Source organism: Sinocyclocheilus anshuiensis, unplaced genomic scaffold (assembly GCF_001515605.1).
Source record: "Sinocyclocheilus anshuiensis isolate Anshui unplaced genomic scaffold, SAMN03320099.WGS_v1.1 scaffold107, whole genome shotgun sequence".
In the NCBI taxonomy this organism is placed as follows: domain Eukaryota; kingdom Metazoa; phylum Chordata; class Actinopteri; order Cypriniformes; family Cyprinidae; genus Sinocyclocheilus; species Sinocyclocheilus anshuiensis.
This window is the reverse complement of record NW_015549584.1, coordinates 1038150-1050777: the sequence shown is the minus strand read 5'-3', so window position 1 is coordinate 1050777 and position 12628 is coordinate 1038150. Positions and strand designations below refer to the sequence as shown.

Here is a 12628-nt window from a genome sequence, read left to right as displayed (position 1 = left end):
GCAACAGCTTTATGATAAACGTGTACAGTAAGATAGACGACTTTAAAAAAAAATTCAACTTCAGCATTTCTAAACAATGATTTCATCAGAAGTAAAATTCCATATGTACAAACAGGTTTATTTTACATTAGTCAGAAAATCACAATAATAAAGGCACCACTGCTGATTATAGGCAAATTGTCATTAAAATAAAGATATGTGCTTAAAACCAACACTGTTAGTTTATTACTTTAATAAAACAACGTATACAAGTTTATATAGTTCACTGAGGTTTCTGCAGAGGTAGTGTTATAGTCGAAGAAAAGGAGTCCTCATTTTCTCTCTGGACAATTGAAACTCTTGTTGCTTAATGATTTTCAGACACTTGCTCAAAACCTAAAAAGGAACAGAGGCATATATTTCATAAAGCTTTGATTTTCAAACTCAAGAGCTTTTGGAAGAAAATCCAAATGTATCTACTATTAAAACTATTAACTCTTTTATAACAAAAGATATGAGCAAACGTTTTAAGCTAACAATGAAAAGGGTATTTGGGCAGTTAAACCACACTTAAAATATATTCATGTAATTGCATTAGATAACAAAATATCAAAACAAGTGGTATTTATTTTAAAGAAATATTTCAGGTTATTATAAAGAAATATGAACTAGGAACACTAGTTAATTCTAGTTACTATCTCTTAGGTTTACTATAATGATGCCACTAAAACCCTCAACAGCTGCTTCTCATTATGGCCTTCCAGTGAAAAGTCTAGTGCTCTGTGCTGTGCTTTTTTTTTTTTTGTCTGAAATTTGTAACGTAAAAGATGAATTACCCCATTTTTTGTAGAAAATGAAAAGGGAAAATTAAACCAGTGTTCATATTTGTATAGCAAAAGTACAAACAGATTAAGCATTATTTCTATAGCAAAAGTACAAATCGAAGATTCAACCACATAGAAATTAAATAAAATATATTTGCTAGCTCTTTTACCTTTCTGGTGTCTTGAGGTAGAATAACACCATCATCCCACAGTCTGCCGGTGGAAAATAATGCTGAACTCTCTTCCTCCAACCTTCACAGGGATATTTTTATTTAATTTATTATTATTTTTTTACATATTTTCATTTTATTTATATTTAACTTGTGCATTTGACATCCTGTTACATTGGCTGTTACATTGGCTCTTACATCTCATTAATCTGTGTGATTTCCGCTTCATTCTGCACAAATGCATCTGAGTGGCCTGGGGCCAAAATCGACACTCTCGCATTGGGCCACAGGAACAGGAAATTAGGGTCAAAAGCCCTTCCACACTAAAAAAAAATTTACAGAAAGATTTTACATTTTTTAACTACACCTTTTTTTTTTTTTATCTAGATCAAAATACATTTATATACTGACCATAGCATAGCTATCACCTCCATGACATCCTCCAATAACCACAGTAATTTTAGGAACAGAAGCACAAGCCACAGCAGACATCATGGAACCCTGAGCCTTCAGTCTGTTAGTGTTGGACTCCGCCTAAGAGACATGGGAAAGAGAACGAGTGGTTTAGAGGAATGAAGTGAGCGAGGGAGAAAAGAGAGCAAGTAACAAAGTAAAACAAGATGGTGTGTGTGTAGAGCCAGATGTCATTCCATTAAAACAAAACACTTATTTGTAACTACTGGAAACTATTACACTTTCCTGTGTATCACATGTATGTTTAAATTTAATTACAAGTAATATGATTTCTCTTTTAAAGAATCTTTGTTGGAAAGGGCATATACGTCTATGTCTTTTGATGTACCTTGGTTTGAGAGAATGTGTGTGCAGGTTCTGGTGCCGTGTTTTGCAGGAAGATGAGAGGAATGTCCCTCTGATCACACAGCTGAACAAAATGACTGCCTTTCAGGGAAGCTTCATATGTCAGCTCTCCGTTATTTGCCACGATTCCAACCTGATGACTAAAGATTGATGAGAAAAATAAAATCACCTTTCATAGTAAAGAAAAACTAGATTTTTGCATGTTCTCAAGAAAACATAACTGCCGTTTGCCAATGCAAAACTCCTCAATATATTCTGGGTGGCTGTTAAGCTGTGGTTTTCAGAGCATGTAACTGCAGTACCCAGGGTCTTCTGGGTGGTTTCTTACTGACTGAAGTGTAAAAAGCTTTTATAACATTTTAGCCCCAAGATATGGCTAATTCAGTATCAAAATTACAGATTTATTCACGTTTTATTGTCTGCCAGGTGATTTTTTGTTGCTGTTGAATTGATTAAAAAATAATAACACCTCTTCTCAACAAACCACATAATTAAAGGTACAATTCATGTCCGTAGCACAAACGCTGTGGGATAAATGTAACAAATGATGATTGCCATAGCAAGCATTGCCAATTAAATAAAGATAAAAGTAAAAATTTTATATAAAATAACAAAAGTAACATCAGTTTAACAATAGTGTTTGTTCAGCATAACATAACCCTCAATAACAGTTTTATCTGAACATCTCTGACGTAGTTTTATCCTTTTGGTAGGAGTTTCAGATTGCCACAACTACAAAGCAGCTCTCAGAGACGTTCTTTGTGTGAGCACATAAAAGATGCTTGAAGAGATCCGTTGCCATCTTTAGCCAAGATTCCTTCTCTTAATCCACATCCTGCTTAGATCTGATTGGTCAGACATACAGAAGCAAGAAAATCTGATTTTCAGGTTAACAGGGTTAGCTGTTTCATCTTTACATTTACCATTGTACTGTCTACCATTTTCCTGTCAAGGCAGTGTCCTGATTGATGACCTAGAAACAAGTTATGCACTTAATGTTTTAACAGTGGGGGGAAAAAAAGATTTTCAGTTCAAATTCCACTTACACAATAATCAAAACAGCTCACTTTTTTCTAATAACAAATGAACTAAAAACATCCTCCAAAAACTATTACCCTTCAATTCTGGCAAACCCAGTGAGGAGGGGGGTGCCGTAACGGGCCTTGAACTCCTGAAACCGACTACCATCAGTCAGTCGACTCACAACCTAAACAGTATAAAGAAAGAAATGAGTAAATGAACACCTACAAATTATGTGATAGTATAAGTCTGAAACGGTGCGTGTACATGTGTCTTTACCAGTCTGACATCCATGCTGTGATTGTAGCAACGGGGTGCAAGGCCCATGAGATCATCCACGTTGTACAGGGGCTCCTCAACCTGAGCGCTGTCCTCCTCTGGGAGCTCATAATTTAGGGTGGAGATGATGTTTCTGGTATACTCATATGCCTCATTCTCTGCTGAAGCAAAATGGTCCACACAGCCGCTCACTCTGGTGATATAGACAAGGAGGCAAGAGATTTGCAGTTAGAGAAATATTGAAAAAACAATTTCATCTGAGCAAAACTGTGCAGGATGCATTTATAATATTCTTGCAATATTGAGTTCAATTATTGTATTATATATTAATAAAATTATTTTTTATTTACAAATAAAAATTATATTTCATTTTATTTAATATTATGGTCAACTATATTATATTATATTATATATTATTTATAACATTATATTAATATGGTTTCTTTATAATTCTGTTATTATTAGAGGGATGCATTTACTTTGTGTGTGTATATATATATATGCATTTATAATATTCTTGCAATATTGAGTTCAATTATTGTATTATATATTAATAAAATTATTTTTTATTTACAAATAAAAATTATATTTCATTTTATTTAATATTATGGTCAACTATATTATATTATATTATATATTATTTATAACATTATATTAATATGGTTTCTTTATAATTCTGTTATTATTAGAGGGATGCATTTACTTTGTGTGTGTGTATATATATATATATATATATATAATTTATTTTTTTTATGAATCTAATTGCTTTAACACATTTTTGAATAATCTATGCTGCTTTAAATATACCCAAAAACTTGACTGACAATCAGTTATGCAAAGCAGGATGGTTTTGGTCTTTGTTAACCACCAAATTTTCATCATTATTTTTAGTTATCAATCAATAACATGGTTGTGGACATACAGGGATTGAAAACCCCTGCTCTGGAGATAAAGATAACGGCATACTCTGAGTGCAGCCTGGCTCCTCCCAGGTCCTCTGGGGAAACCTCCTCTCCAGTTGCAGCTTTCACCAGCGGTGGACCCCCCAAAAATATTGTTCCTATCCTGTGGACAATCACCGCCTCCTCAGACATAGTGGGGACATAAGCACCTCCAGCTGTGCATGAGCCACACACTACTGCCACCTAAAGGTTATGATATCACATCACATTAGATCAAACATTTAGCATTACACAAAAAAAATAATTGACTGGGAATGGATATTTGTTTTTTAATAAGAATGTTTTGCATGAATCTTTTATTACCTGAGGAATCTTCATTGCTGACATAACTGCTTCATTGAAAAAGGTGCGACCTCCATGGTTGCTATCAGGAAAGATCTCTGACTGTTGATAAAGCAGTTGCACAACCATTAATGCACCATTAAGAGATAACAGAGCTCGCCATGGCAATAAATGCAAGTTACCTGAAGAGGCAGAAATGCGCCACCACTGTCCACCAAGTAAACAGAGGGCAAACGATTCTGCATGGCCACAACCTGCGCCCTGAGCTGCTTTTTAACTGTGATGGGATACGCTGTACCTCCCTTCACCGTGGCGTCATTAGCAATGAACATGCACCAAAGTCCATTAATTTTACCGATTCCTGTAGAAAAATAAATAACACTGTTACTAAGGAAGCAGTTTGAGAGGAACCCCTATGGACAAATATTTTAATATCAATTAATGTCAAATGATTACATCTACTAATAATAATATAAAGTCTAATAATTCTAAATAATAAATAAAGTCTAAATAATGTTATGTCTAATTATAATAATACCAATCAATAAATAAACAACCCTGGTGCAGTGAAAAACACAATTCAAAGAAAGGAGAAAAATATAATTATAAATACCATATAAATGCCAATTATTTAATGATTAGTAACAATATTACAACCTTCATTTAAATAAGCCTCACAAAGACGCATGACTGAAATTCAGATTTTGATCTCCTTTTAATGCCTACTTTTGTATTCTTTCATTTATTTTTTATTAAACATAATTAATAAATGATAATACTTTTCACTGTATTATGTAGTATATATTACCTGTGAGACAGCCAGCTGATGGGATGTCTCCATAGGGCAGGCCAAGTCCAGCAAAAGGAGAAAGTTCTAAATAATCTTCATCATCCAGCAGCATGCGGAGTCTGTCTCGTACGAGGACCTTTCGATTCCTCAGCATATGCCGCGCTATGGCATTTTCACCACCACCCTTCATTACTTTTTCCTTGTGCTCAAGGTATCTGTTGAAACAATACAATGTGTGGATATTACTTATGTGATGAAATGTATGATTAGGCAATGATATTGTAATGTAACTGTGGGGAGATCTTTAATGCAAGTGAATCGGACTTACTTTTGCTGACAGATTAGGCTGTTCCTGAGATTGGCTTCATACACATGTCTGTGAACTGGATGAAATTCTCCATCTATAACTGGAAAGGCACTTGGCAGGCGTCTCCTGCGCACAGTGGAGCTCATACAGCGGGACGATGCTGCTGGCTGGTTTGTCCTATGTGTCAAGGGTTGCCACAGACTGCCTGAAACAGGTGAATGTGTGCAGTGGTATGCAGTGCAGCTGAAAAGCTTGGATGATGTGTCCCATGACTGTGGATTTTGAGAGAATGATGCTCTAGTGAGCTGAATGAGATTATTCCCCTTTATATGGAAAGACCTGGTGAAATAAGAGACATGCATTTTATTTGCAATAACTCCAGAAATTACACATTGGGCTTGGGATTTCTATTCAAAACACCAGCTTTAATAATATGATAATTATAATACTAATAATAATAATTATTAATAATATTAAATAATCCAGATAGATAGATAGATAGATAATTACAATTATTAGTTATAAATTATTAGTTATTATTATTATTATTATTATTTGTTATTACGACCTTTAACGTACTTAATTAAAGAAAGAAAAAAACAAGGTCATGCAGCATAAACAAGTGGACGAATAATATAAACTAGACATAATTGAAAGACCAATGCATTTGGTGCATTTGTGATGACTGGAATCTAAATGAATAACGTTAAAGAATATTATATTCACCTTTCACTTGTTTTTTATTGTCACTGACACAATGAATTTGGTATTTGTCATTATAGAGATCGTCATTCAGGTTTTGTGCACATATACGCTAAATATAAACATATACTCTGGCAGCAACGGGCAATAAACATTAAGTGACAGGTGCCAATGTTGAGGTGTAATATTATAGACTACAATCAACCACAAGAAATACTCAAGATTCTATAAATGCATATTGTTTTAATAATGCATAGATAATAATAATACTAAAAAAAACACCTTGCACGTTGCATTGAGCTTTCTATTATGTCTAGTTTATATTATTCGTCTAATTCTGTATGCTGCATGAGCCTGTATTTTTCTTTCTTCAAGTGTGTCAAAGGTCGTTATGAGCTTACTCGGATAGTAAACGCGAAGAACTTTCCAAAACGGCGGAAACACAGTAGTTTACCTTAACATAGCAAAAGATCTTACCTTAACATACAACAGTACATGATGAGGCGAGAGGCAGATGTCTAAAATTATTGAATGTTTTATAGTGTAACGAGAAACTAAGTCTGGAAGGAAACAAACAGAAAGGAACGTTTGAGTGTGCGATATCATGTATATATTACATAGTGATATAATGAACACTAGAGAGCAGTATAGATCAGTAAATGAGAGTCTATGGCACAGACTTGACTTTGGAGAATTCATCATAAGCTATTCCGAGACATTCTATTCTATTCTACAAGGCGGGGTTATTATAGTAAAGAAAACTAAAAACTGAAAAAAACAAAATAATTATTCCATAAAAACATTCAGCATTACTTGGAATAGAATATACGTTAACTGAAATAAAAAAAAACGCTTATTTTATTTCAGCTAGATGTCAGTGCAACTTGATATACTACAATAACTAAAACTTAAATTAAAAAAAAATCTACAAAGACACATTTTTAAAACGAATAAAAATGACAAAAACACAGCAAAACTACTAAAACTTTAAATGAAAAAAAGAGGGAAAAAAACGAATTCAAGATATTAATGAAAACTAACGGTATCTTAATATGTGCACAGACAGATAACAGTGTCAACCTAAAAGCTATACCACACTTTCACTAAAAAAATTACAAAAACAAAGAGATTTTATAAACAAAAAATAACAAGACTACCCAAAACTCTATAACACCTTCAGCTGCATATATCATGTAAAATATCACAACTATGTTATTTTTAGACAGTAGGGTAGGCTATTTGTTACAAAATCTCTAGAGCTTCCAAATTATTACATTTCTGAACATATGCGTATATGCATAGCCTAGTTGGATTTCATTCTCTTTGACTTTCACAATGCCATCTTGCACATATGTAAGATTGATGTTATTACTTCCAGATCCAGAAGTACAGCATAGTTCAGCACGTGACGTCAGACGCATGGTTTTTCTCGCCGCGCGCTCCTCCCCGCGAGCACTCAGGCAAAGTGTAAAAATGGCGTCCATCATGGAGGGGCCGCTGAGCAAATGGACTAACGTCATGAAGGGGTGGCAGTACCGCTGGTTCGTACTGGACTATAACGCCGGGTTGCTGTCATACTATACTGTAAGTTTTTCTTGCATGGCTATGTGATATGAGAGAGGGTTGATCGCTGAGTGGCCTGTTCCACGATCGTTGAATGTTGGGAAGGGAACGAGCATTCGCAGGCCTGTCAGGAGTTGAGAATCTCAGCTGGTTGGGGCGGGGCTTAGCTTGAGTGACCGCGACTTCAGCCAATCCGGGCTTTGGTGGGGAAGCCGTTAGCCAATGAGCAGCTAGACTTGATGTGTTGCCAGCAGGAAGGCCACCTCCCTTGGAAAAAAAAAAAGCTTACAGTAGTATAGTTTAGTTTGCAAAATTTGAAGGGTGGAGGCGTCCACATGTGACCGCTGTTTTGGATGCGTTAACTGCAGGATATTAAATGTCTTAATGCACATTTATAGCTTTCAGAATTCATCCGGAAAGCTCTATAATGTTCAAACTCAAGATAAATAGCCAAGCTAAGAGCTGCAGTTGCTGTCAGTAAATCATCCACAAGCTAGAGCTCTCAGGTTTGTTAATGTCTACATATAAGCCATATGATTTTTTAGCCGGTGATTGTTTATTGACACAGGGTTAAACAGGTAAAAAAATAACTGTTCACTCTGATTTTCTTGGCTTACTGTCACGCTAATACTGCTGTTGCCAGCAGGAAGGCCACCTCCCTTGGAAAAAAAAAAAGCTTACAGTAGTATAGTTTAGTTTGCAAAATTTGAAGGGTGGAGGCGTCCACATGTGACCGCTGTTTTGGATGCGTTAACTGCAGGATATTAAATGTCTTAATGCACATTTATAGCTTTCAGACTTCATCCGGAAAGCTCTATAATGTTCAAACTCAAGATAAATAGCCAAGCTAAGAGCTGCAGTTGCTGTCAGTAAATCATCCACAAGCTAGAGCTCTCAGGTTTGTTAATGTCTACATATAAGCCATATCATTTTTTAGCCGGTGATTGTTTATTGACACAGGGTTAAACAGGTAAAAAAAATAACTCTTCACTCCGATTTTCTTGGCTTACTGTCACGCTAATACTGCATGTGATCCAACAACTGAAATTGTCAACTGCCAAACTGTCAAACGTGTGTATACATACACACAGATTATACAACAATTTTTTTATTATATAAATTATAATATTATATACATGTTATATATACACACACGCATATATATATATATATTATATATAGTGTATATAGTTTTTATATTAATAGCTCTGTTTTGCATGTCTCATTTTCCAGAGTACTACCATTGTGTAGATACCATTACATACCATGTTTACATACCATTTTTCTACTGTATGATACAAAAGCCAAATTGGTTACACGTATGATCTTAGACCCAATATATTGTGACCTTTTTAAATCTTCAGCAATGTGAGACTTGAATGTATTCCAGCCCTGTGTTGGTCGTTTGATAAAATGCTTCTTTAACACTCTGTCTCTTTCTTCAGTCCAAGGACAAGATGATGCGTGGCTCTAGAAGAGGCTGTGTGCGACTTCAAGTAAGAAGCTTTCTTTATTGTTAAAGCAGGACTAAGTTGAATCTGGTCTTACTCATTTTTTCTAGTCCATCATTTCAGTGATTAACGCATGTCTGCTTGTTCTTGTTCTGGCTATTATTCTTGTTTAATTATGCTATTAAGTTAACCCTAGCAGCTGTTGAGAATCTGTCATCAGGATATTATAGTGTAGAGATGAAGAATTTCAAAAAAGGATGTGACATGATTTTATGCATTGTATTTTAATAGAGGTAGACTGCATCTATTAATGAGGCTAATATCTTCTCTGAGGTGTCCACTACGGGTTCAGGTCCGGGTTTTGTGCAGCACTGTCAAGCATTTCAACATCAGATTTAGTAAAACATTTCTATGTGGTCCTCGCTTAGTATACAGTGATGGTAAAACAATAAAGAGCCCTTCTCAAACTGTTGCTGCAGTACATTAGAAGCTCTTTGTATGGTTTAGCATTAGGATTTGTTTCCACTGTAATCATTAGACCCTCACACAAACCCGGTTTATTCAGAGATGTGCGTCTGGCTCAGGATGTGATAGAAATGCTTCACCTATTAAATGCAATGCTGTGCAAACTCTTCACCAGCAGATGGCACACTCTTCACTTTAATATGCAGAGGACAGTTATGAAATATGTTCATTTAATGCAGAGACGAATTGTTATAATATACAGAGTAGAGTTAATGTGTTAAAGGGAGCATGGTATTGTAAGTATTTTAGTTGTAATTAATGCTTAAATACATCCTAGAGGCAGTAAAAGTTATCGTCACCACCAGGTTTTGTGTTCATAATCTCTATCATGCCAAAAGAATGAAGATGGATGAAGTTTCTCTGCAGTTAAATTGCAATTAAGTGTTAATTAAAGAGTTGTGTGTATCTCCTTTAATGTGAGTGTATTGCATAGCTTTAATTGATGACATCGTAAATAATAAATTGATCTCCAAATTGCCTGACAGTGAGCAGTTAACGTAAATTTAAGACAGGTTAAAAGTGCTTAGGGCGTTGGCTTATTTTCCTCAAGGCCTGTGGTCTGATCTGAGCAGTTATTGCTGTCTTCCTGTCGGTAACCAGTAACCCTGGCACGTTTGTATTTAAAGTAAAAGCGTAGTGTTTTTCTTTAGACGTTCAGCATTTTCTTATTCAAAACAATGGCATCAAAGTTTTTTCAAAGTGCTCTGTTTAAATGTTTTACAATGTTAGAAATGCTTTTAGATTGTTGAATGATCAGGATTTGCTGTGGTTGTACATCAGGTATGAAAGAGTTAATAGTCTCATGTTTTTCCTCTGGCCCTGTAATACTTACTGAATGTGCTGCAGTTTTCCCCCTCACTCGCTCTCTCTCTCTCCGTCCTCCTTTCTCAATTTCCATCTCCTTCCCCTTTCTCTCTTTTAATTTTTTGTTCCCCTCTCTTTCTCTTACTCCACCCATTCTCTCCCACCCCTTTCCTTCTCTCTCTCTCTCTCTGTGCGTGAGGGAGTGGGGCAGAGGAACAGATAGAAAGAGAGAGGGAGCGAATGACGTGTCCCTCAGTCTGAATGGCTTTCGCTGCGTTCCTTTTTTGCAGGGAGCTGTGATTGGAATCGATGACGAGGACGACAGCACTTTCACCATTACCGTGGACCAGAAGACTTTCCATTTTCAGGGTGAGGTCTCCATTCTCTTGTTCTTCTACGGCTTTTGTCTGGTCCTTCTCCTCTCTCATCTTCTGTTCTGTGGCACCTCCTGCCGTGATGCTTTTAACCAATTTTTATAGTGCGGCCATCAGCCGGCTGCTCACGTGTGTCTCTCTCTCTCTCTCTCTCTCTCTCTCTCTCTCTCTCTCTCTCCATACTGCTCATCCCTCCTCTCCTCTTTCCACTCTGTTTATTTTTGCTCTTGCTTACTCATTCTTCCCCACATGCTCTTTCTCATTTTGATTGTAAAGAGGATTATGACATCAGTAACATTCAGCATTCTAATGCAAACATGACCCACTCGCATGAGTTGCGCGCAGACAATCCAAACATGCATTAGGCCTGGTGCATTTGTCCGGCTTATCTCTTGCGACCACTGACTGGGACGATCTGCAGATTTCATAGTTTTGTGAATTGAGATCAGAGGCTCTCTGATTTTTTCCAGGATCCGTGTTGAATTTCTACTAGGAATTTCCTCGGAGCTGGAAGAACTCTTCGAGAAACGGAGTAGAACAGACAGTCTCACCGCAGAGTTACGCTAGGCTGCTGGCTGCTGAGCTCCAGGTTTTTAGCCTCTAGCCTCCACCTTCTCTCACTGGCTCATCTGTCCTCCTCCACCCCCCCTGGCATCCGCCCTGCCGGGGGTGCGTTCACTCTCCCCATGCCCTCACCCACTGCTATGTTCCGACACTGTATGCTGTGGCTTTACAGTAAGAAGGGTAAGGTCACGCTCAGCTGGGACTCGTCTGATTGCGTCTTCTGCCGTGACCGTTTATCATTGCGGTTTGCATTAATGATTAGTTTCAACCATGCTTTGTTTTTATTTACACTTGAAGTTGGCTGGTTGCGTTAACTTTGAGTGTGTTATTCGTTCTCAAGAGTTACAGGTTTTGAAAAGATGTACTTGGTGGCACTATGTTGAGTTTGTTAAGATTGTGGCTTTTATATTTATCAGTGATAGTTTTAGGCTCATCCCATCCTATTATTAGTCTTCCATGCATATATTGCAGGAAAATGATTATTTTTCTCTTTATTAATTTTCACTTTCACCAGTAAAATTCATTGCCGACATTCTTTGGTATCGTGTGACAGTTGTGCTATGGTATGCCAATCCAAACCTCTTTTTAAAAAAACAAAAAACAAAAAACAAACCCGACCTGCCGTGTCAGATTTCCTGATGTGCGTTTGCATGTGTGTATTTCAGTGAGTGTGAGTGTGGAGCTCGGGCTTCGGTTTCAACAGTCTTTTCATACCATCCACCTCTTGAGATCATCAGGGACTCATCCTATCAGTTCTCATATCTCCATTGCAGCAGCAGCCATTTACCCCACAGCGGAAATGGTTTTGTGCCTCCTGATCTCAATGGACCGGAATTGCAGCACAATTTGCTTGAATCTTTGTTATTTTTAGAGTATTTAGAGTTCCGTACATTACATGGTGCCATATTGGGTTCAGAATGGTTTATTCTTCAGTAAAGATCTTGTTGAAGACATAAGCAATTGAAAATTTGAGTTTCAGATGGCGTGCACAGAGTCTGTTCATGGAGCATCTGATGTATGGTAGGCTGAAGCTAACAGCTATTTTGATAATTGACAAATCTGAATATTACATTAATTGAAAGGGAATATTAAATTACTAAAAATTAGCAGTAAAATGTAAGTAAATGTTTTTCATTATAAATGTTTTTTTTTTAGTACTTTAATTGGCGTCATTGATAGACCCGACTTACACTATCGTTCAGAATTTTGTGGT

At 36.5% G+C, this 12628-nt stretch overlaps 2 protein-coding genes across 3 annotated transcripts in view; one reads left to right on the top strand and one right to left on the bottom strand.

The window, feature by feature from the left end:
• Window positions 1-52: 52 nt before the first annotated feature.
• Window positions 53-7529, bottom strand: LOC107657892 (methylcrotonoyl-CoA carboxylase beta chain, mitochondrial). 2 transcript variants are annotated; one of them, XM_016446186.1, is made up of 14 exons: window positions 7507-7529; window positions 6612-6694; window positions 5454-5771; window positions 5144-5340; window positions 4518-4696; window positions 4357-4437; window positions 4058-4236; window positions 3092-3284; window positions 2908-2999; window positions 1776-1932; window positions 1385-1507; window positions 1172-1296; window positions 974-1055; window positions 53-375 (listed from the first exon to the last, which is right to left on the bottom strand). In XM_016446186.1, exons 2-14 carry the CDS (start codon window positions 6629-6631, stop codon window positions 289-291), a joined length of 1833 nt encoding a protein of 610 aa, XP_016301672.1. In that variant the 5' UTR covers window positions 6632-6694; window positions 7507-7529; the 3' UTR covers window positions 53-288. The 2 variants fall into 2 exon arrangements, with proteins under 2 accessions (XP_016301672.1, XP_016301671.1); XM_016446185.1 differs by lacking the exon at window positions 7507-7529 and having other exon boundaries at window positions 6612-6733.
• Window positions 7530-7570: 41 nt separating this feature from the next.
• LOC107657891 (oxysterol-binding protein-related protein 9-like) overlaps window positions 7571-12628 on the top strand; it is a 34932-nt gene continuing 29874 nt past the window's right edge. Inside the window, exons 1-3 of the mRNA XM_016446183.1 lie at window positions 7571-7718; window positions 9143-9193; window positions 10768-10846. Of these exons, the coding sequence (XP_016301669.1) occupies window positions 7608-7718; window positions 9143-9193; window positions 10768-10846 (241 nt within the window). The 5' untranslated portion in view covers window positions 7571-7607. The remainder of the gene's footprint in view (window positions 7719-9142; window positions 9194-10767; window positions 10847-12628) is intronic.

Bases quoted from the DNA above. Each gene is read 5' to 3' on its own strand.
- LOC107657892 (XM_016446186.1), bottom strand. From the start codon at position 6,631: ATGTACTGTTGTATGTTAAG. The intron at 4,697-5,143 runs GTAATATATACT...ATTTTTCTACAG, and splicing joins ATCAGCTGGCTGTCTCACAG to GAATCGGTAAAATTAATGGA. The intron at 4,237-4,356 runs GTAATAAAAGAT...CATAACCTTTAG, and splicing joins CAGCAATGAAGATTCCTCAG to GTGGCAGTAGTGTGTGGCTC.